Source organism: Larus michahellis, chromosome 9 (assembly GCF_964199755.1).
Source record: "Larus michahellis chromosome 9, bLarMic1.1, whole genome shotgun sequence".
In the NCBI taxonomy this organism is placed as follows: Eukaryota; Metazoa; Chordata; class Aves; order Charadriiformes; family Laridae; genus Larus; species Larus michahellis.
In genome coordinates, this window is record NC_133904.1 from 9,327,704 (window position 1) to 9,347,556 (window position 19,853).

The 19,853-nt window shown below is 44.6% G+C and overlaps 1 protein-coding gene across 1 annotated transcript; it reads left to right on the forward strand.

Annotated features, from left to right (window-relative positions):
* The first annotated feature begins 1,484 nt into the window (after positions 1-1,484).
* Positions 1,485-19,265, forward strand: TICRR (TOPBP1 interacting checkpoint and replication regulator). Its single transcript, XM_074601375.1, has 22 exons — positions 1,485-2,273; positions 2,819-3,104; positions 3,656-3,897; positions 4,145-4,388; positions 4,917-5,052; positions 5,806-5,948; positions 6,690-6,902; positions 7,472-7,620; positions 8,396-8,490; positions 8,850-8,943; positions 9,116-9,195; positions 9,525-9,767; positions 10,376-10,472; positions 10,735-10,804; positions 11,443-11,583; positions 12,080-12,170; positions 12,685-12,746; positions 13,547-13,699; positions 14,434-14,591; positions 14,800-17,092; positions 18,340-18,453; positions 18,803-19,265. Exons 1-22 carry the CDS (start codon positions 1,614-1,616, stop codon positions 18,919-18,921), a joined length of 5,883 nt encoding a protein of 1,960 aa, XP_074457476.1. The 5' UTR covers positions 1,485-1,613; the 3' UTR covers positions 18,922-19,265.
* The last annotated feature ends 588 nt before the right edge of the window (positions 19,266-19,853 follow it).

A 19,853-nucleotide genomic window follows, 5' to 3' on the forward strand; every position in this document is an offset into this window, starting at 1 on the left:
ATCTCCGACGGTTTTCCCAAGAGCTGAATGGGCTTCAAGAGCAAATACGCTGGAGTGGGCAGGAAAGGAGCAGGAGCTTGAGCAGCCGACGGCAATTCCCACATTGGGAGCTACCAGGCTTTGCTGGGAAACTCCCCCATGCCCCGAGTTTGTTTCTGGTCCCAGGTGGACCGTGATAAGGCAGGTTTTGGTCACACTCTGCTAAGTGTCCTCAGCAGGCAGCTAGGACGGATGCCAGCAGCCAGGCGATGGCAGCGGGAGCACAGTGGGGTTGGCTCTTCTTCAGGGCTCATGCAGGCGAGTGACATGTTGACAAGCAGCCATGAGATGTCTCGCAGGGTCAAGAGCAATCCCCAGCCAGGAGGAGGGACTCATGGCTCCCCAGGGAGCCCACATCCCCAGATGCGCAGGATGCTGCCCGCCGCCCCTTCAGCCAGGGAGACCCGATGTCCTTCCCTTGCTCTTGGTGGTTTCTCCTGCGCACCCAAGTGGATCAGCCCCTCGTTCCAGCTCATTAAACCCGGCTGTGTTCACAGTCACCAGCAAAGCCGAATGGGTGGTTTATTGCCCGCTTGTCTTTGTTGCTTTATAAATACGACTGGCTGCTGGTGACACTGGTTTAGGCTGGGGCATTCAAGCTCTGGAGAGAAGGGTGGCGTGGACATCTGGGCGCCTCTGGTCTGCAGGGCTTCCTCCTCCCTCTTACCTCATGCAGTCCACCCACGCTTGGATCACACCCTGGCTGCCAACACCCACAGGGGAAGGTGTGCTCCGAGACCCAGAGGGAGGTGATGCTCAGGGACAAGGTGGTTGATGACAACCCAAGGTCTTTATCCTCCACCTCCTCATACATCAGGTGCCCCAACCCTACACCTTCTCACCCCTATGGGCCCTGGGTTTACTGTGTTGTCCTCAGGGGAGGCTCAGGGAGGAGGAAAAACCCTGGGGTGACATCTCCCCCCAGGGCCTGGAGGACCTGCCTGGCAGCCATCAGGCTCCTGCCTCTGCCCTGTCCCTTTGCTGGGCTTGGCCACCTGATGGGTGACGGGGCCGCAGAGGAGCTGGTTGACAGGTAGAACGGGAGCGCCTGCGGCCGCTCGCCCTGCCTTCTGATGTCACGTCGGTGACATCATGACGCTCACCCAATGAGAAGGGAGAAGAAAGCAGTGACGCCACGATCACGCGCCAAGCCCCCGCCGGCTTTCAATTTTAAATTGGCGGCGGCGGCGGCCAATGGGCGCGCGGCGGGCGCTGGCCTCGCCCTCTCATTTCGTCACGGGCCCTTCGCCAATGGAATGGGGCACCCTCCCCCTCACGCACGCACGCACGCACGCACGCACGCCGCCCTCCCGGCCAATCAGCGCGGAGCGCTGCTCGAACGGCCGGGGCCGCTCCCCCGCCCACTGCCAGCGCGGGCGCCACAGTGCGCAGGCGCGCCACGCCGCGGCCCAATGGGGAGCGAGCGCTGGAGGGGGCGGGCAATCGGCGGCAGCCAATGAGGGCGCGGGAAGGCGAAGGCGCCAGCAGTTGTACCGAGCGATGGCGGCGGGCGCGGCCTGAGGGGGCTGGCGGGCGGCGGCCGTTGCCGTCGGGTCGTCGTGAGGGTGGGCGCCATGTCGTGCTCCCACAGTGTGGTGTTCCTGCTGGACACGGCCAGCCCGGGGCGGCGCGAGCGGCTGCAGCGCGGCGCCCTGCGGCTCCTCAACCACCTCGGCTGCCGCTTCGGCCTGCCCCGCCTCCGCTGGGCCTTCAGGTTCTTCGACTCCCTCGGGGGCCGCGGCGGGGCCTCGCGGGGCGGCGGATTCCGCCCGCCGGGACCCCGCGCCTGGGCCCGTTTCGAGGAGGAGCTGGCGGAGCGGTTCGGGGCGCGGGGACTCGCCGCCGTCGTCCTGCCCGGGCCAGCTCCCCGCGCCGCCCTCACCCACAATGGCCTGAAGGAGACGCTCCTTGACTTCCAGTGGGACCGCCCGGAAATCGCGTCGCCAGCCAAGCCGCTCCGCAGGAGCCGGAGGACTGGGCTGGCCGCCGGAGAACCCCCGGAGAGCCAGGCGCCCCCAGAGGGCTTTGTGAACGCCGTCTTCCTCTTCTCCCCTTGCCCCCACTCGCGGAGGGAGCTGCGGCAGTTCGTGTCGGGGAGCGACGTCCCTTCCTCCTCTCATGAGCCGCCCACGGCTCAGGAGCTGGCGGAGAAACTCCTGCCCAAGAGCGTCCAGGAGCTGATCGCGGACCAGAAGATCACGCTGTTCTGGGTGGACACTGCCGAGTGGTCCCAGGTAATGAGATTATACCGCGCTGCTTTTAGCCGCGAGTTCTAGCGGGACATTTTCTACGCTACCCTCCTGTATAAAAAGGGAGAGCAGTTTTATGCTGTGGTCTTTGGGTGGTGGGGAAAGTTTTTCAGTTACTGATATGTAATCTTGTCCAGCAAGAGACTGAAAACTGGAATGGTAGTCATCCGCGTGGAGACTGAGGTATATCAGCAATTAAATATACCTGTACAGTGTTTATTGATGGGATGTCAACGTCCACCTTGAGTTAGGTGGGAGTTACAGCTATTCAGAATTGCAAATAAGAAATCTGAAACCTCAGGTGTCTGGATATGTGCTTGAAGATTAATTCAGTGGGAATAGCATCTTCTTTATTGGGTTCCTAATAAGGTTAATAGACTCCATAAAAACACTTGGAAAGCACTGTGTTAAGATGATCTGTATGTGTTTCTTATGCCAAGTTTTCTAAAAACATGCAGTCTCTATTTGTTTGGATTGAGGTTATCTCACTGCCAACATTAACTCAAGACTTCTCTGTTACTTTATTTCAGCTGATTGAATCCCCAGATCATCTTGGATACTGGACAATGTTTGAATTGATCCGTCGGACAGGAGGCACCATTTTGCCATCTGAAACCCTAGTGCAATGTTTGAGTCCCCACAGGGCAGATCTTGCTCATGGCTTTCTTGGAGACTCGAGTTCCACAGTGCCACAGAATGTGCCTTGGACTGTGCTTTTGCCGTTGGACGCGACTTTGAACTGCTTGTTCTCGAAGTCCTCCGTATTTCAAGCAGTATTCCCCCAGCAAGAAGGAACAATGTTTCTCAGCATGCCTGGTAATAAAAGAAAAAAAAAAAAGGAAAGAAAGAGAAATAAGTGCGTGTAGTAATAACTGTGATCTCTCATGCCTAAGAGCCTAAGTTTAAACAAAAAAAAAGTCCTGCATGTGCTCTAGTTCCTCTGATACAAGAGCTATTAGCCCATATTTCTGATTTAGTCTCTTCAGTTTTCCATGCTTCCAGAAGTTTGGATGCCTGAAGAGCTCTTTGCTGGTCCCACCTTATATAGATGTACACCCTTTTCTTCTACATGCTTTGTCTCAGATTCGATTTGGCTAAACTAAGAACACAAATAAAAAGTCCCTTCAAAAGAAAGTAGATTAGCTTTAAAGCAACGTGAAATGCGTGTTGTCTCTTTAGAGGTCCCTTTGTGCGCTTAGCTCCTTCATGAGAGCTTGGGAAGATCAGTTCCGCAATATACCTATGGTAGAACTATTCCCAGTTTAATGTCTGAATTTATTTTTCTGGCATTGAAGTTGTCTCTTCATCTAGATGAAAAAACTGTTTTACAAGCTTTAGGGCTTGTGCTTTATCTTGTTTTTGCCCAGGAGGAAAGAAGCAGGAAAGCTGTGCTGTGGTCCTGGAACCCCTAGCCATGAGCCAAAGACAACTGCATTGTCCAGTCAACATCTTCCTGAAAGGCAGCCTGACGGGTTGGAGCTTGATGCAGGCTGGATGCTTTTTCACAGAGAGCTGGATACTGCAGAGCTCGCAGGCTGAGCAGGCCGAACATAACAGGTCACTGTTTCATCAGCTGTTAAGGAGTCTAGTGACTGAAGAACTGCACATGGTAAATCTTTTCTTTGCCTTAAACTAATATCTATTCTGCAATGAGCTGTGACAAAAGGGGTAATGCTGTATTGTGTTGTGAAGACAATAATAGTGGTATTTGTTGCACTGTAAGTTGCTCATTTGGAGCTAAATTCAGAGCATTCTTTAGAAGATCATGTAAATCTATACTTGTTTGTAAAGTGTCTGTACTCCTTAGGTCTCTGTATTTCTAGATAACGTAAACTTTTATCTTTTTTTTAATGTAGGTTGCTGAGGTATCTTTATCTAAAACTTGGTGCCCCTGCACCGCTGTTTTATCACCACTTTCTGAGAGCACTGCAGTCCTGACTATACTTGGTACTGAGAAGACCGCTGAAATTCAGCGATGCAATCTTGAAGGAGCTGTAGTGGAGAACTCTTCCCAAGACCATGCTCTTCACCTCCCAGAAGTTGTGAACAGTGTGTTGAGTAAAATGAACACATTGGTGGAAGATTCTCTGGAGAGTACGGGTAGGTGTCAGGAAATGCAGAACTTGACATCTTTTGATCACCTCTAGATCTGATTTGGAGTGGAAAAACATAAAGCTAATGGTTTCCCCAGTGAGGAGTCTCTCATTTTTTGGAACTTGTTAATTTTTTGTCTTCTGTGGCTCAGGTCTTGTGGTACAGAAATCTGCACTGGTGTACCTTTCTGTTTTATTGACAGAGCATTAGTTTCCATTGACTTGTAGATAAAGCATAGCTACTTGTACTTGGGGACAAGTTTTTAGAAGGAGGTTTCCTCGAATGTGTCACATAAGGCATCCCTGGCCAGTAAAGCCTTTGGGTGTGGCTGCACGGAGGCTGCTTTTACCTCGCCTGTTTTGTGTTACAGTGAGCCTTCCTATGAGCCTCCCTTCTTGACACATTGGCTATTAAATTGCCCCTCCAGGAGCAGAAGTTTGGAAACCTCTGCTTTAGACTCTCTGTGAAGGCTGGGACCTTCTGCCACTTCATTTAGTTTCCTTCTAATTTTTGTTTTTGTGTGTCTGCTTGCAGAAGAAGAAACTCCTATGCCAGAGTGGGTCCAACGGGAACTATCCCAGACAGGGGGCTGGCATCCTTCAGTGCTTGAAGTGTGGTATCCTTCATCGAATGCTTGTGGAGCAAGTTCAGATCTGATGGAGTCGTTCAGGTATTTTTCTGAAACATGTCTCTAAGTAATAATCAAAGGTTTCTGCTTCCTGTTAAGGGAGCATGGCTGCAGCATTGCTCAGAGTTCTAGAATTAAATGCTCCTCTTAGTGCTTTTATTTCTGTACTCAGTTTACTGTGTGCTTTTGCTTCATTATGTCTTGGTGTATAGACAAAAGGAGCTGGGAACAGGAGGCTTGGGTAGCAGTTTGCGTGGATTATGATATTGATAGTTTCAGGAGTGATATAGGTGACTTAAAATGGCCTAAGCTACTTGGGGAGATGTCAGACTTCAGCTATTCTTCTGGTATGATAAGACTCAGTGCAAGATACTGAAGACAATGGTTATGTTATCACAGCTGGTAATTTAGTAGGAACGAGTAAGCCCGCTTTCTTCAAAGAGTTTGCTTAGTGAAACAAACAAACAAAAAGCCTAATGCAGGATAGCTTAGCACAAACCTACTCATGTAGTTTTGTGGCATGAGTCAGTGGCATATCCATTGTACATCAGGCAACTCTTGTTATGCCTGTTTCCAGCTTGGCGTGACCCTTTTAAGAAGGTAGTTTGGTTTTTTGAATCTTTTAAATAAGAGTTTTGGGGAGCAGGCATTGGAAGAGTACTAGCATGTGTTACTTGCACTATAATGCTGTGGGCTGGCACCTAGAAAAACCTGATTCCTGTCCACTGGGGACAAGAGATGTGTCTCCCACACCCATCTTTCTTGATAATGATAGCGAATGGCTCTTTTATGTAGACTCCTGCAGGTTCCTTGTGCGAATGGGAAGGATAATGCAGACCAATCTGAAGTAGAACTCTCAGAAAGTCTCTCTGAGCTGTACCAGAGAAAATTCAGTGAAACATCTGCTGCAGCTGGACCAGGAAATAACAAAAAAAGACGTATGTATACTTTGGGATTATATGTGCATGTTGTCAATTAAAGATGATAAAGACTTCTCAGCAGGCCTTTTTAATGCATCAGCCGTAGAGATCTGCGCTCTCCTGTGTCAGTGGCACGCTTTAGATTTTTTTGTTTAGAGACAGCATCATTTACATATTAATATTAGGACTGTCCTTTAGTACAACCTGAATGACTCTTTAATTCAAGGCTGCACAGTGACTAACAAAACCGTTAAAAAGCAGCATGCAGACCTCTGCAGTTTCAGTAGGTGTTGAAATAGAAACCGTTCCAACTACTAGCAAATATTCAACCTCTCAATTTTTTTCTGATTTGGAGAAATAAAACACTTTCCTCTAGAAGAGTTTAATCACTGCGTTTCAGTATACTAACTACAGTTGCATATACCCTGACCTGATGTATCCCCAAGTCTTGGTCTGTCAGCTCTTTCTATTTCTGTGATGTAAGATTGCTTCCTATATATGTAACTTCTGATTATACTATATAAGCTCTTATGCAGAGCAACAGTTTTCACATGCTTTTTACTTAGAGAAGTAGCTGCCTACTATGCTTCCTGTACATTTATTTCATGGAGAAATACAAACATTTTGGGCTATCTTTTCCACTAGAAGGTTACTAATCTCACTTGACAGTAATATGGGATTCAGAATTATGCTCTACTTTGTGTGGAGTTCCTGCCCCAGTGTGTCTGATGGTAGAACTCCCTTTTTGTGGCGTTGCAGGTGGGGTTCCCCGAACTCCAGTCAGGCAGAAGATGAAGACCATGTCCAGATCCCTGCAGATGCTCAATGTAGCAAGACTGAATGTAAAAGCTCAGAAGTTTCAACCTGATGGTGTGCCACCAACAGTGAATGAGAAGGTTCCACAGAAGCTTTCAGGAAAAAGATTGGATGAAAAGGCTGAAGAAAAAGAAAAGGCACTTAAAATATCAATAGGTGTGTGTTATCAGTCCTGATACTTGTAGGTCATAGGGGATTCTTATGGAATTAAGAGGGAAGAATAATAAAGGAGTATTGGGTGCTAGGGAGCAGATCAATGCTTGGGTTTCTGTATCTTCAGCTTGGTGCAGACTGGTTATTTTTTTCCACCCTTCTCCCAGTTAGTTTCTATAAATGTTTATAACCTAGTGTTACAAATACTCCTGGTGTTAGTTTTCTGCCTTGTCTCCACCTGAAAAAGGCAATGAGGAACTCTTTTTTTTTTTTTTTTTTTAACCAAAAGTAGAGGGAAGCACCCTATTTACTAATTAGGTAGAAGTAAAGGGAATTTCTTGACTGCTGCAGTAACTTGAAAGCTTCCTGACCTACTTGGAACTAAGCTTATAATTTGTTATGGGTCTGGACCTGCTACTGCTTCTGTTACTGTTCTGTGGTCTGGATGCATCTTTGCTGGAGAAAATCTCTTTTGATGCCTTCCTCTGTTCCCCTCTTCAGCTGGAATGAGTGTTTTATCAGGAAGCTATGGTGAACAAGCATTTAGTTAACTTAAAACATTTCCCTTGCAGACTTGAAAACCGAGGAGGAACTGCAGTCCCATCTAATGGCAAGCTACCAGAAGGCTGTTGCCAACGGAATTCTTTCATCTGCATGTGCCCAGAATATGATCGTGGCCATTAAAAGGTTCTTGAAAGCACAAGATGCCAAAGAGAAAGAGGTACGTGGGCAGGGTTGTTGCTGATCTGGAAATTAAAGCTTTTACTATTTCAGGCTACCCTTTCTTCATCTTACCTGAAATTTTTATGCATGGTTGCAGGTAGTCAAAATCACAACCACTAACTACTACTATCTGTGCTGACTCAATAGTGAAAAACTGTAGGTAGTTGTAAAGAATGTAGGAAAATCCAGTTCAGTTATCAGTTTCTGCCTTTGGTAAAGATTGCTTCAGATGTCTCTCTTTCCTTTACATTGACCTCATTCTGAATTCTGATTTCACTTATTCAAAGACAGTATTTTAAAAAATACATTATTGCAAACCGCATTTGAAAAAAGGTGCATCTTCTTAATTTGCTCTACATGGTAAATCTAAGCCTACTGCTTCTCCAGGAAAGAGAAGTAGTTCACAGTATTTCTTATAATTTTTAACACTATGTATAGACTTAAAGTAACTCACTGAAACCAAAATTGGTAAACTTCTGAGTAACTGAAAAAATATTGTGAAATATGTATCTGTAGTTACTGAAGAAGGGCCTGAAGCTGCACATAAGTAACTTTCTCTGTGATTTCAAGCTATAAGTTCTTCTGTGTCTGATGTCATCATGACTTTGCTACTGAAAGAAAAAGAGGATTATTTTCCTTGAAGGAGAAGGAAAAAAATTGAGCTATTCCCAAAAGAATGGGTCAAGAGAGTGGGGGGAGGAGCGTGGGGGGAGAACTGTTGTGCAGACAAGGAACAAACTTTAAGTTTTTGCTGTAACTATGTGTCTCTGCAGGTGGCCTGTGTGGAAAGAGTCAGAAATCATCTCCTGAAGACCAGCAAAATGCTGAGACAACAGCATGGCTTGCAGAAGGAGACTAAAGTCAGAGAGTATGAGACACTCTGTTTACTTCAGCTTCTGAGATACTGTGGAGTTGGTTAGCAATTTTTAATGGTGGCTTTTTTTGTACAAGTGGAAAAATATTTAGATGGGGGTAAATGTTCCAAGGAGAATCTCTGGTCACAGTAAAAACATTTCATTAAATGCAAATATAAATAGTCTGTGCGATAAGCATTGCAGCTTAGATCTGAAATGAGGCATCTCCCTTGCCACCAAAATGAAATGCTAACCAAATCATGCTGTCAAAAGGAGTCACTTCCTCTCCCATAACTTTTTTGCACATACTTTTTGCAGTAAATATGCTGTTTCCACCAGAAAAAAGGCAGTGAATGGTTACTTGTTTTCTTAGGTGCCAACTTCAGGTATTTTTGCGCCTTGAGTTATGTCTTCAGTGCCCTTCACTGCAGAGCAACACTGATGAAATGGAGGAGCTGTTAGAAGAGGCAAGTAAATTGTAGACCACGCTGGGTTTCTGGATGGCACTAGAAATGCAGACCCGGAACCTGTAGCTTTCCCTTGATTTTACCGTAACATACTATATGCCTTGCTAAAAAAAAATCTGGTGTTGCAACTGTCACAGCTTAATCAGTTTTCCCACCTGACTTTCTCTTCCAGATGACAGATATGCTGCGTATTTTGTGTCTGACTGAAGACCCAGGGTATCTTACAAAGTTTCTAGAGGAAATATTAGAATTGTAAGTTCTTTAGGATGACTTAAGTGTTAACTGAGGACTGTGGTTTTGGTTGAATGTTGTCTTTGAGTAAACAGCAATCTGCAGCTTTGGTTTACTGCATCTTTGTAATTTTCAGAAGCTTAGACGTGTTCTGTTTGTTGCGCTTATATCTTGATTAAAGAAAAAGTAGCTGTTAAGCAAGTAAACTAATAGGAAAAAAAAACCAGTTGTTTTTCAGTTGTTTTTTTGATTGACATTTAAGAACAAAGATTTAGTTCAAACCTTGGGATTGAAACACTGACAGTTTTGTGGGTGATTATATTTTATGTTGGTTCTCTCTGATGCTCTAGGTATATGAATTCTATACCGAAGACACTTGGAGATATTTACTATGGTCTTGGTACACAAATACCCCCAAAGCTGGCATCTGTTCTGCCTTCAGACTTCTTCAGTGATGATTCTGTGACTCTGGATAGCAAATCTCCAAGCCTTCCGCCATCTTTATCATCTGCCTTAACCCCCAGCGCTGTTTGCCAACGCACTGAGAGTGATCAGCTGGAGGAGCTGCGCACCAGATCTGCCAAAAAGAGACGGTAACAATTCCAAATAGGAGGCAGCCTAAAAATCCCAAATTGCAGCCTCAGTGGTGGCTGAGGAGTTGTTTAATCTACAGCTCAGTCATCTTTTTTCTATTGCTGGATAGTTAGTTGGGGCAAGCTGGCAGCTGCTAATAGCCTTACAAGCTGGAGACAGAAATACTAAGGGCTCCCATTTTTCATTTTTAACTTGTCATTGTTGACTCTATGAAAGTGTAATCTTGATTCTGTACGTGTTTGTCATATGCACAAGTAGAGTTAATGAGCATCTTCCATGAGAGGAAGAGGATGTTCTACCTGTGCAGGAGGTGACCTCATGTTGTTAAAGTTAAAACTGCGATTTACTGTAGACCTGTATGTTGGGGATCCTGTGTGCTTTTTAGCAAATTGTGAAATGAGTTTTAATACCAACCTTAAAGTTACGTATAGCTATTTATATTGCAAATCATCTTCCAGTATTGTAACGTAAGTGAGGTACCAACACAATATGCAGTCTGAATTTAGGTAAAGACTTCCTATCTCTAGAGTCAAACTTGAGTTTAACTGTCATTAGGTTGATACCTATACTTCTGCTCTTATTTTGGTTTTTTGTATACTTTCTAAAGGAATAATGTATTAGCCAGACACAGGAGCATGACAGAAGCATCACAGAACCTGCGTCAAATTGAGATTCCCAAGATAGCCAAGAATCCCAACAGAAAGGTAAAACTCTTCTAAATGGATTGTGTGTGGATTGCTTCTGCAGGGGTGCAGCAATGTTATGAAGTGACACCTGAGTGCAAAAACTCTTGCTCTGTATTTACTTAGTAAGTGTGCCCTCTATCAGCTATACAGAGATCAAAATTGTTTTGAAGGAGAAATTGAAATAATGTGTGGTTCAGAGGTTACAGTTAATATTTGTAATAGTTAAAAACCATAACATTAAACTGTCAGTGAGGCTGATTTTTTTTTTTTTTTGTTTCAGGAGAACTTGCGTTCTCACCTTGCTGCTGAGAAGTCCCAACAGGTGCCTTTGCAGAAAGCAGCAGTGCAAGGTATGTTGACTTGTAGCTTTTCCATGGAAAGGTGCGTCTTCAGCATGTGTTCTCCCTGTAAATTTTAGTGAGCTACGATGAAATTATGCTAAAGCAGGCTGGAAATCTGATGGAAGTTCTGCTGAATTCTGCAAAAACTTTGAGGAGAAATCACTGCGTTGTGTGTGTGCTCACATGCAGAAAACTTAGATCATATATCCTGAAAAGAAAACCTTTCCATTCTTCCTTCAGTCTTGCAATTATTTCTGTCTTCTCTGTCCCGAAAAGAAAATGAGGACACAAGTGAACTCCTGCTTCACTTAGTAGCTCACTTAATGTTGCTCCATCTGGGACTGACTTGCTGCTTTTTCTGCTGTGGCATCTGCTTGTAGCTTATTGCTGGAATAATGCAAATAATGGAAATTTGTAAGAGAAGTCCAGGATGGATTTAGAGGAGGATGTGTTCCCGTAGCAGAAAAACAACTTTTTAATGCTTTGTGGCCTCTAAAAAATTATTTTTCTACACTGGTATGTGATGTTCCCATCTCTAGTGGACTGATAAAATTATCTCCTGTGATTTTTTTCTTTTTCTCTCACGCCCTCCGCTACTCCTTTTTTCCTTTCAATCTGATAATTTCTTGCTTTGTCTTGCCTCATAGAGGTTACAAAGGTAAGGAGGAACCTCTTCAATGAAGAGATACTTTCACCATCAAAAAGGTCGATGAAGAAGATGCCTAGAAGCCAGTCAGTATCTGCTGTGGAAGGTCTAAGATACAAATGTACCGATGAAGACGCTAAAGGTAGGACATGACTTGCATATGCAGGATTGTTGTGGAAGAGCTTTTACTAAAATTCCTATTTTTGCATCCTCAGTTCTGTGAAACAATTAGTTATGATGTTTTTAATGATGGAGAAAATATTTTAGATCATTGCTGTGGTGTTTGGAGGGTGAATAGGATGGTATCGAAACTGAAGCCTATCTTACTGAACTCTACATCTCATTAAGAAAACTAATGTTAAAATGCTTGGTTAAAAAGGGATCTGTGAATGAAAGATGAAGAATGAAAATTGTCTCAGTAGATCGATTGTGTCTGACACGGTACTACTAGTAATATTGAGGGAGTGGGAAGGAAGTGTAGACACTGGACTCGAAAGGACGATAGCTTATGAGTGCTGGGAGACTGATGCACAATGATTCTATATCGCCTGTCATTCTTAAACTGAATCCTATACAAAATTGTATGTATTTATTTAACTGCTTTTTAATTGTGTGATGTTATATTTCTTGATTTTTAGATCATCGCAAGTTACTGACCAAGAGAGTTGCAGAAACACCATTGCATAAGCAGGTCTCTAGGAGACTACTACATAAGCAGATCAAAGGCCGGTGAGTAAGCTCTTTCTGAATGTCTTCAGTAAGTATTGGATGTTCTAATTAATGGCTGTAAGCACAAGAACCAGATATCTTCTTTGTGGTCGAAGTGTCATCTTCACCTCAGGCAGTAAGAAAACAACTGGAGGCTAAGTTCCATTGTCTGAGTGGGGGGAAACACTGCTTGCTTCATTGTGTAAGTCAGGTTGCTTTAATTCCTGCAGCTAACTTCTGTTTAGGTTCAGCTGCTGTTTCAGGGGCTTCTGAAGAAAAGGCATGTGCTGTATTCCATGGACTCCAGGCTGAAATTTAGCATTTACTTCCATGTGGAACTATACAGCTAGACAGTTATCCATACTCAGTCCTATGTTAATAGGAGGCAAAGTGCTTACTAATTGCTCACTTAGAGCTACCCTACAAAGCAATATATTATTGTAGAATAGAGTACTGCTTTTCAGTCTATGTGGTAAGTTGTGTTTTTGTAAATGTGACCAGTATACTAAGTCCAAAACGTCTGCTGTTTCTCAAGGTCTTCAGATCCAGGTTGTGACACTGGTGTTGTAGAAGAATCTCCAGAGAAGGCCATAAATGGTAAGCACTGGTTTTTGATTACAGGTGGCTTTGCTGTGTTGTAGCTCGTAAGAGCATGCTTCAATTTAGGTTAATTCATGAGTAGTTGGTACAAAACTATTGTGCTATTCTTTTGGTGGAGCACAGCCTCCTCTGATAGAACCACTTGCTGCTCACTGCTTTGACAACCCTGTATAGTAGAAGTTAAGAAAGGTAGATAGTAACTCTTTTAAATGAAAATTCGTGAAGGACTTTGAGAATGAACAAGATTTTGAGCTGCTTTAGTTATTGTCAAACCAGCACACGTAGGATTTTATTTCAATGTAACTTCAACGTGTTGTGCTGTGACCCTAGTGCTACTCTGATTTCTGCTGTAACAGATAGCCACCTGGCTCTCTGGAGTGTCTCTGTTATGTTGGCGACTGCTGTTTCCTATCCCCAGGAGGGAAGAAGAAAGAACACGTTTGGGCAAGCAGGGAGATGAAATCACTAGTAAAAGTACAGGAGAATTAACCAAGAATTTAACCTGGATGTAACTTGAACTGAACATGGCTTTTCTGTCATTCCTTTCCATATAATTGCTAGAAAGGGATGAGAGAGAAGGGGGCATCATGATTTGGAAGGAGATATGTGTGCATTGCTATTCAAAATTGCCAAGTTGAAGCTTTCTTCTTCACATGCATGGCTCCCTGCATGAGATGGTTAGCTGTATGGAAGTTTCTTTTTAAAGTGTGTTCTTTTTAGTTACAAACTGGTCCTGAAGATGTCCCCCTTGTTGAGGGAGAAAGAAGGCTCAATCTCCAATATCCTTACCTTTTCAGAAGCAGGTTTGAGAAGAAGCCCACGCATCAAACAGCTGTCTCTGAATAGGACCTGCTCTGATGTTTTCTATTCCACTACACAACCCCGCTCACAAAATTCACAGCGAGTCCATCAGGGACAAGAGGAGAGCTGTACGCTGCAGGATGTAGAAGGTACTGAATGGGATTTGAGCAAGCTGATATTGCTGATCTGAAAAGCTGGCATGGATAGCTCTAAGTTCGATTTGATTTGGCTCTATGAGAGACTGTAAGAAGCTAAGAGCTATCATGTGATATCTTCTGTAGACAGAAATTCATCCCCAGTAATTATTTTTGAATTGGGAATCTGGAGGATGGTAAGGCAGTTATTTCTATGATGAATACGCTGCCAACTTAAGAAGCTAGTCAGGCCTATCTAACAGAATACCACTGATTGTCAGTCTGCATTCCTTAAATGCAGTGAAATCCTTTTAAAATATGGGACAGAAATCCTAAAACTTACATTTAGTCTACTCTGGCAGCATAAAGCAATGACTGATGGGATCTTCTTCGCTGGCTCAGTAGGATTATCAGCTATAAATGGTGACATTTAGTTCTTTATATTGTACTTGCTAGAATCCTTAGTCATGAACCAGAACTTTCTTAAGTTACAAGCTATAAATAGAATAAGAGGCTGAGCTATTTTGTACTCTTTTTTTTTCTCGCTAGAGCACACTTTCTACAGATGGATATTAGTTTCATATTGGGAAATAACAATAATTCTGGTGAAGCTTTAACACTTGGCTAGAAAAGAACATGCCAGGGCTATAGGCTTTGTATGCTACTTGTCCATACATCTGAAGTGATTGAGACAATTGTTCATGGCAGGTTACTTGGTGTTAGTTGAATTGTACTGTTCTACTTTATAGGCATTAAGTGGCATTCAGACACCCCCACTGTCCAGACTCCCAAGAGGTTTTTCTTTGGTGCAGTCATTGACATGTGTAGTCCTGCAGTGAAGCATTCACCTGGAAGGCGGAGAACAAGAAAAGATTCCTCACACTTAGACGAGCTGACTGCCTGTCAGGTAGAAACACTTACCTCTTTCTTTCCATACCCTTTTTCTCTTCATGTTTAGTGAGACCTATACATCTTACATCTAGTGTTTCTGTTAAGTCTAATCAAATGTTTTTTGTGTTCTAACTCTTGAGAAGTAAATATCAAGTGGGGTAGGTAATATTGCGGGGAATAGAACAAGCATGATTCTTTATTTTTTTTTTTTTTTCCCCCTGCAGACTCCTAGAAAAACACCTAATAAATTTGCCCAGAAGCCACTGAATTCTGCCAGTAAGCTACCAAGGAGATCACCTCGCATTCTCCACAGGACACCACAGAAGCTAGAGAAGACTCCTGGCAAAAGTCCAGTTGCTAAGCAGACTGCAGCTAAGTGTTTGGGAAAGTACTTTTCTCATCCTGTACAAAGGGTCAGGTCATCATCTGCGTTAACTGAAAGTAAGAGGGTTCACTTACTAGAAGCAACTTCTAAGGATTGTTCTCTAGCAGAAAGACTTTCACCTCCTTGCAAAGAGGCTGGCTTACAAATACCAGAACATGAAGGGTTCTCAGTGCTCAGTGGCTCATTACTACCTCTGGCAGACTCAAATCCAGCTGCTTCTTCCCCCTCTGCCATCCAGGAAAGAAGTTTTACAGAACTGCAAACTCCAAGACGTTCCTTGAGATACCACTCAGAGTTAGCATCTCCAGTTGGTACTTGGAGGCAAGTCCTCCCAAAGGAAATCCAGGTGCAGTCAGATCTGTTATCTCAAGCAACTAAAAGTACTCCCAGGAAACCTGGAGATCCAGGTTCAAAACCATGTACCAGCCCACTGAGTGCAGAACTGTCGCCGCTCGCTGTGAGGCTAGAGCCTCCCTTCAGTTCTCCTCTCCCTGAAAGTTCCACGAACACTGTGGCAATCTGCTCTCCTTCCCACGTGCAGGCTGGGGACTCTGACTGGGAACTTGACGCATCTGATCCATCTTTTCAAAAATCTCCAGGTATTACTGGCACTTCGCAGAGGTCTCTGCTTCACACACCCAGGCAGGCCAAACGTGAACCAAATTCTGGAGGACAGAACCTCACATCTGCATGTGCAACACCTTCTAAAAATAAGGACAATCGTCATGATAACAGTGGTATCTCCTCTGTAGAAAGACTCCATCCCCGTCAGTCCCAAGTTACTGAAAATACCTCTGTATTCGAGAAAAATAAACAGATGGATGTAGCATCTCAAAAGTTTTCTCCAAAAGAGAACTTAGAAACCTTGGAAAAGCACTTGTCTCCAAAGTCTTCTGCTGGAGGGCAGGTGCATGCACAGAATGCTGAGACAGAGTGTGAGCAATTGGTTAAGGAGGGGAACTCCAGTGCAAACACCTGTGAGTCCTTCCTAAGTGGTTCTCGAACAGTTAGTGATGACTTGGAACCAAGAACCCTGCTGAAAGAATATACGGGGCTGAAGGTTCCAAGTCTTAAGAGATGCTCCAGACTTGCCCTGAATGCTTCACCTCCTATGCCAAAGTCTGCTCCTGCCTATTCTTTACGCTGCACTGCAGACAGGAGGCAGCGGGAAGCTGCAGCACGGATGGGAAATCCGCAACTTTTAGCCAAGTTCTCTACTCCTAAAAGTCGTTGCAAACTGCCTTCTGCTAGCCCACCGACTTACGAAGTTGAACTTGAAATGCAAGCTTCAGGCCTGCCCAAACTTCGCATTAAGAAAATTGGTTCTTGCTCGTCACTGGAAGTTCAACCTGAAGCAAGTGGCAGCAAACCCAAGGGAGGAGAAAGCCCCTTTGGTGATCTTGCTATGACCTGGTGTAGCAAGCACCCGGGAAAACAAGCATCTGCCTGTGTTTCACCATCCTGCTTTCGCTCTTTCCACAGTACACCTGGGAAAGGTGGAGGACAGACCTACATATGCCAGTCATACACCCCAACAAGTTGTGCCTCTAATGCCACCTCCCCGTCTCCCTTAGAAGCAGGAGTTCCCTGGACGCCTTCCCCAAAGCAGAAGGGGAAGACTACCCCTGATGCTATTAACGATTGGCCTCGGAGAAAGAGAGCGGCAGGCAGCACTGCTAACGCTAGCTGTGGTCAAAGTGAGAAGAATGCTGAACAGAAGAGAATGTCAACAGGCAGAGAAGGAGAGATGAAGATCTTGGAGCATTGCAGCAGCAAAGTCACAAATGCTCTTGGGGAGTTCGAGCTGGAAGGGATTTACAGGCTCCAGGATCAGGCATCTCCTAGTGACTCTGAACCCAGGGCTGATGAGGACTCTGCCACGGGATCTTTTGGCTTGAAATCTCGGAAGCGGGTCATTATGTGTGTGTCGCCAGAAAAAGAAGAGAATCATGATGTCAAGAGATCTTGCATTGATAGGTGCGACTTAGATCTTGGTGGCTTTTCCACAGATGAGGACAACAGAAGCAAATCAAGGACGGACTCTGTACTTCCTGAGAAACCACAAGCATGTGCGCTCATAACTCCTGAGCAGCACAGTTGTGTAGGGGATGACGATGTCTTCCTTTTGTCAGGTAATTAAGTGGCATGACTGATGCTCCATTGAAATTCAGAGATGCTTAAAAATGTGGGGTAGACAAAAACAAGAACACAATTGTTTTCTGTCTAACTATCTGAGGGAGAATGAGGTGGAGGGGGAGAGTAGGTTGTAAGTGACATGGAAGTTAATTATGTGGAGAGTCAGACTGGATGTTAGTTCATCAACGGTGTATTAATGATGGGAGAGAGATCAGAGAAGTGGGAAAGAGCAGGAGGCTGGAGGAATGAAAATTTGAGAACTTGGGGAAGGAGGATCCCAATTGCATTCAACTGGTGATTTATTTGGGTTTGTGTTGGATGTTGCTAGCTGTTCCTGCCCAGCATCCAGCACTGAAGCCAACTGTCTTAAGTCTAAAGCTTGGCTGCTTCACTGTAGGCTGGAGTCTTGCGGGGTTAGTCCTGCTGATGTTGGTATTATTGATGCTCTGATTCTTCTGTCTGCCTGTGGTGGTGGGCCCATTGAAAGTGCATGTCAGAAATTATTTCCTTGTTTGCGGTAATTTTGTCTCAGTAGGTATTTAATGTTAAACTACCTCTTAGCTTTTGCTGTGGGTACAGATGATTGAGCTGACCTTGGTGAAACAGGCTGGTTCAGCTCTGTATCCAAGGCCTTGTGAATTTCAAATACTTAATCCAGTATTGTTCTAGAAATTACATGTTACAGGGCACTATGGCAGATGTTCTATAGTCATTGCATGCCCTGAAGTATTAAGCTTCAGTGTCCCTTTCCTCTTGAAAGGTTTCTATACAGAGGCAGTCTTATCCATTCAACAGGGATCAGTAAGAAAAATGGGCAAACTTCAAAGCAACATTAGTCCATATTCAGGACACGAAATAGCAGTATTTAGCCTTAAGCTGGTTCTGTAAGAGACTTGCTGTTCCTACAGACCTTATTTTTGTATTTACAGACCATCATGGTTATAACAGTTTTCTTCCAGGACACAGGAGTTAACTGAAGAGTAACTATGTTTAATACGAGTGAAATGCTTTTCTACTAAACCACCTAAGAAAATTAAATGCACTAAGAGCTAATTCCAGACTGCCGTTTACCTTTCTTGCTGCTAGAAACCCACTGTGCCAGCCTAGAGTTCGTTTCAGATAACCTCAAAGTATCGCTTGTACTGATGGAAGTTTGGAGGTGGAATAAAGGCTGTGTATGAGACTTACCTAAAAGTGCTCTGGAGTGGTCAGTTTGCTGCAGCATCTCACTCTGCTTTTCCAGGCTCAACTCCACCAGTGAAGGGCACGCTCTCTGCTAGCAGCCTTCTAGCACTGACCCGGTCTCCACTGCTGTGCCAGGGACAGACACCGCCATCTCGGAGAAAACGTGTTCAAGGTACCCACCTGTGCTGTAAGGAAAGGCTGGGCTCGAGCAGACTGGGCGTGCTCTCCGTTTGCCTGCCACTAAATGAGAACAAAAGCAAACTGTGCTAGGGATTGGTCTTTGGGAAGAAAGCCTGTGGTTGTATCTGCCACTTCTGTATTCAGTGTCTCCATCTCATGCACTTCCAAGAAACTTGGCATGAACTGGGAAGTTTGGAAGGGAGGGGAGGTAGCAATGAAGAAAGAGTAGCTTAGCAGGAAGTGGAGCTTACTGTTCTTGTGTTTCCAGTTGGTATTTGGCTTCTTGGAGTCACTAGTAAACTGGCAAACTGTGTCTTTAATTTATTCTTCCTATTTTATAGAAGAGGAATCCGATGCCTTCCATATTGCTGCCAACCAGGAGCTGTCTCCATTCCACATCATGGCTTCCAGGAAGCGTTCCCTTAGCAGGACTTACTCACGGAAAAAGCTGCTTAGCTGAAGTTTGGAGCCAGAACAATATGGGAAACTGCATTATCCCAGCTGTACAACATCCTTTTTAACATGGACCTTGTATTTGGTGCTGGACTGGAGCTGTCTTGTATTGGTGGGAGACTGGATGCAAGCAAATGACAGTGGAAATAAGTTTAAAAAAAACTTTGAGTGGTCCTTCAAATGCAGCATCTCTCCGTCCATTCAAAGCCTAGCTCGGTCTTCCTGGCACTTCTGCGTGTGGTAGCTGAGTTCTGTGGAGAAGGTTCAATTCTATAGGTAAAGAGGGAGAATTGTCGCTTTTCAACAGTTTTCTTGTAAAATAAACTGATGTGAATTTTCATTGTGTCACTTAATCAGAAATCTGTCTTTAGCCCAAGTGATGGGTGAGGGGTTGGGGCTGCAGGAAGAAGGATGCTGGACAGGAATGGGTAGAAAACAAGCTGCATGCTCCTGCTGTGTATCTTGTCCTGATACTAGCTGGATCCCTCTGTTAGTTGCATCCTGTTTGCCACAGCTTAGCGAGAAAACAACAAGCATGTTAACTCTGACAGATTAATGAGTAAATTGCTAAAAAATACTTGACAAATGCCAAATAGAGGAGGGGGAAAGAAAACTTAGGTGGCAACAGGGAAGGAGAGGAGTTTGATTCTCCCTCTTTGTAGGTCTCGAATGGTTTGGCGTATCTGCCCCTGCCTGCTGCTGGGTAAGCAGGTGCTGATGGAGTAACTTCATTGTCCTTTTCTGCAAACTTGCCGTGGGCCAGAGAGGACTGGCTGGGGAAGCTTCCCGTGAGAGCTACAACTCGGATGTAATAACTGGAGATGATAGGTCAAGACTACTCTTTACCAAACTGAGTCACTCATTAAATAGTGACTAATTATCTGTGAGAGATGTGCTTGCATTCTAACCCCATGAAGACAGCAGGTGCTGTGATTCAGC

Bases quoted from the DNA above. Each gene is read 5' to 3' on its own strand.
- TICRR (XM_074601375.1), top strand. From the start codon at position 1,614: ATGTCGTGCTCCCACAGTGTGGTGTTCCTGCTGGACACGGCCAGCCCG. The intron at 13,700-14,433 runs GTACTGAATGGG...TCTACTTTATAG, and splicing joins TACGCTGCAGGATGTAGAAG to GCATTAAGTGGCATTCAGAC. The intron at 14,592-14,799 runs GTAGAAACACTT...TTCCCCCTGCAG, and splicing joins ACGAGCTGACTGCCTGTCAG to ACTCCTAGAAAAACACCTAA.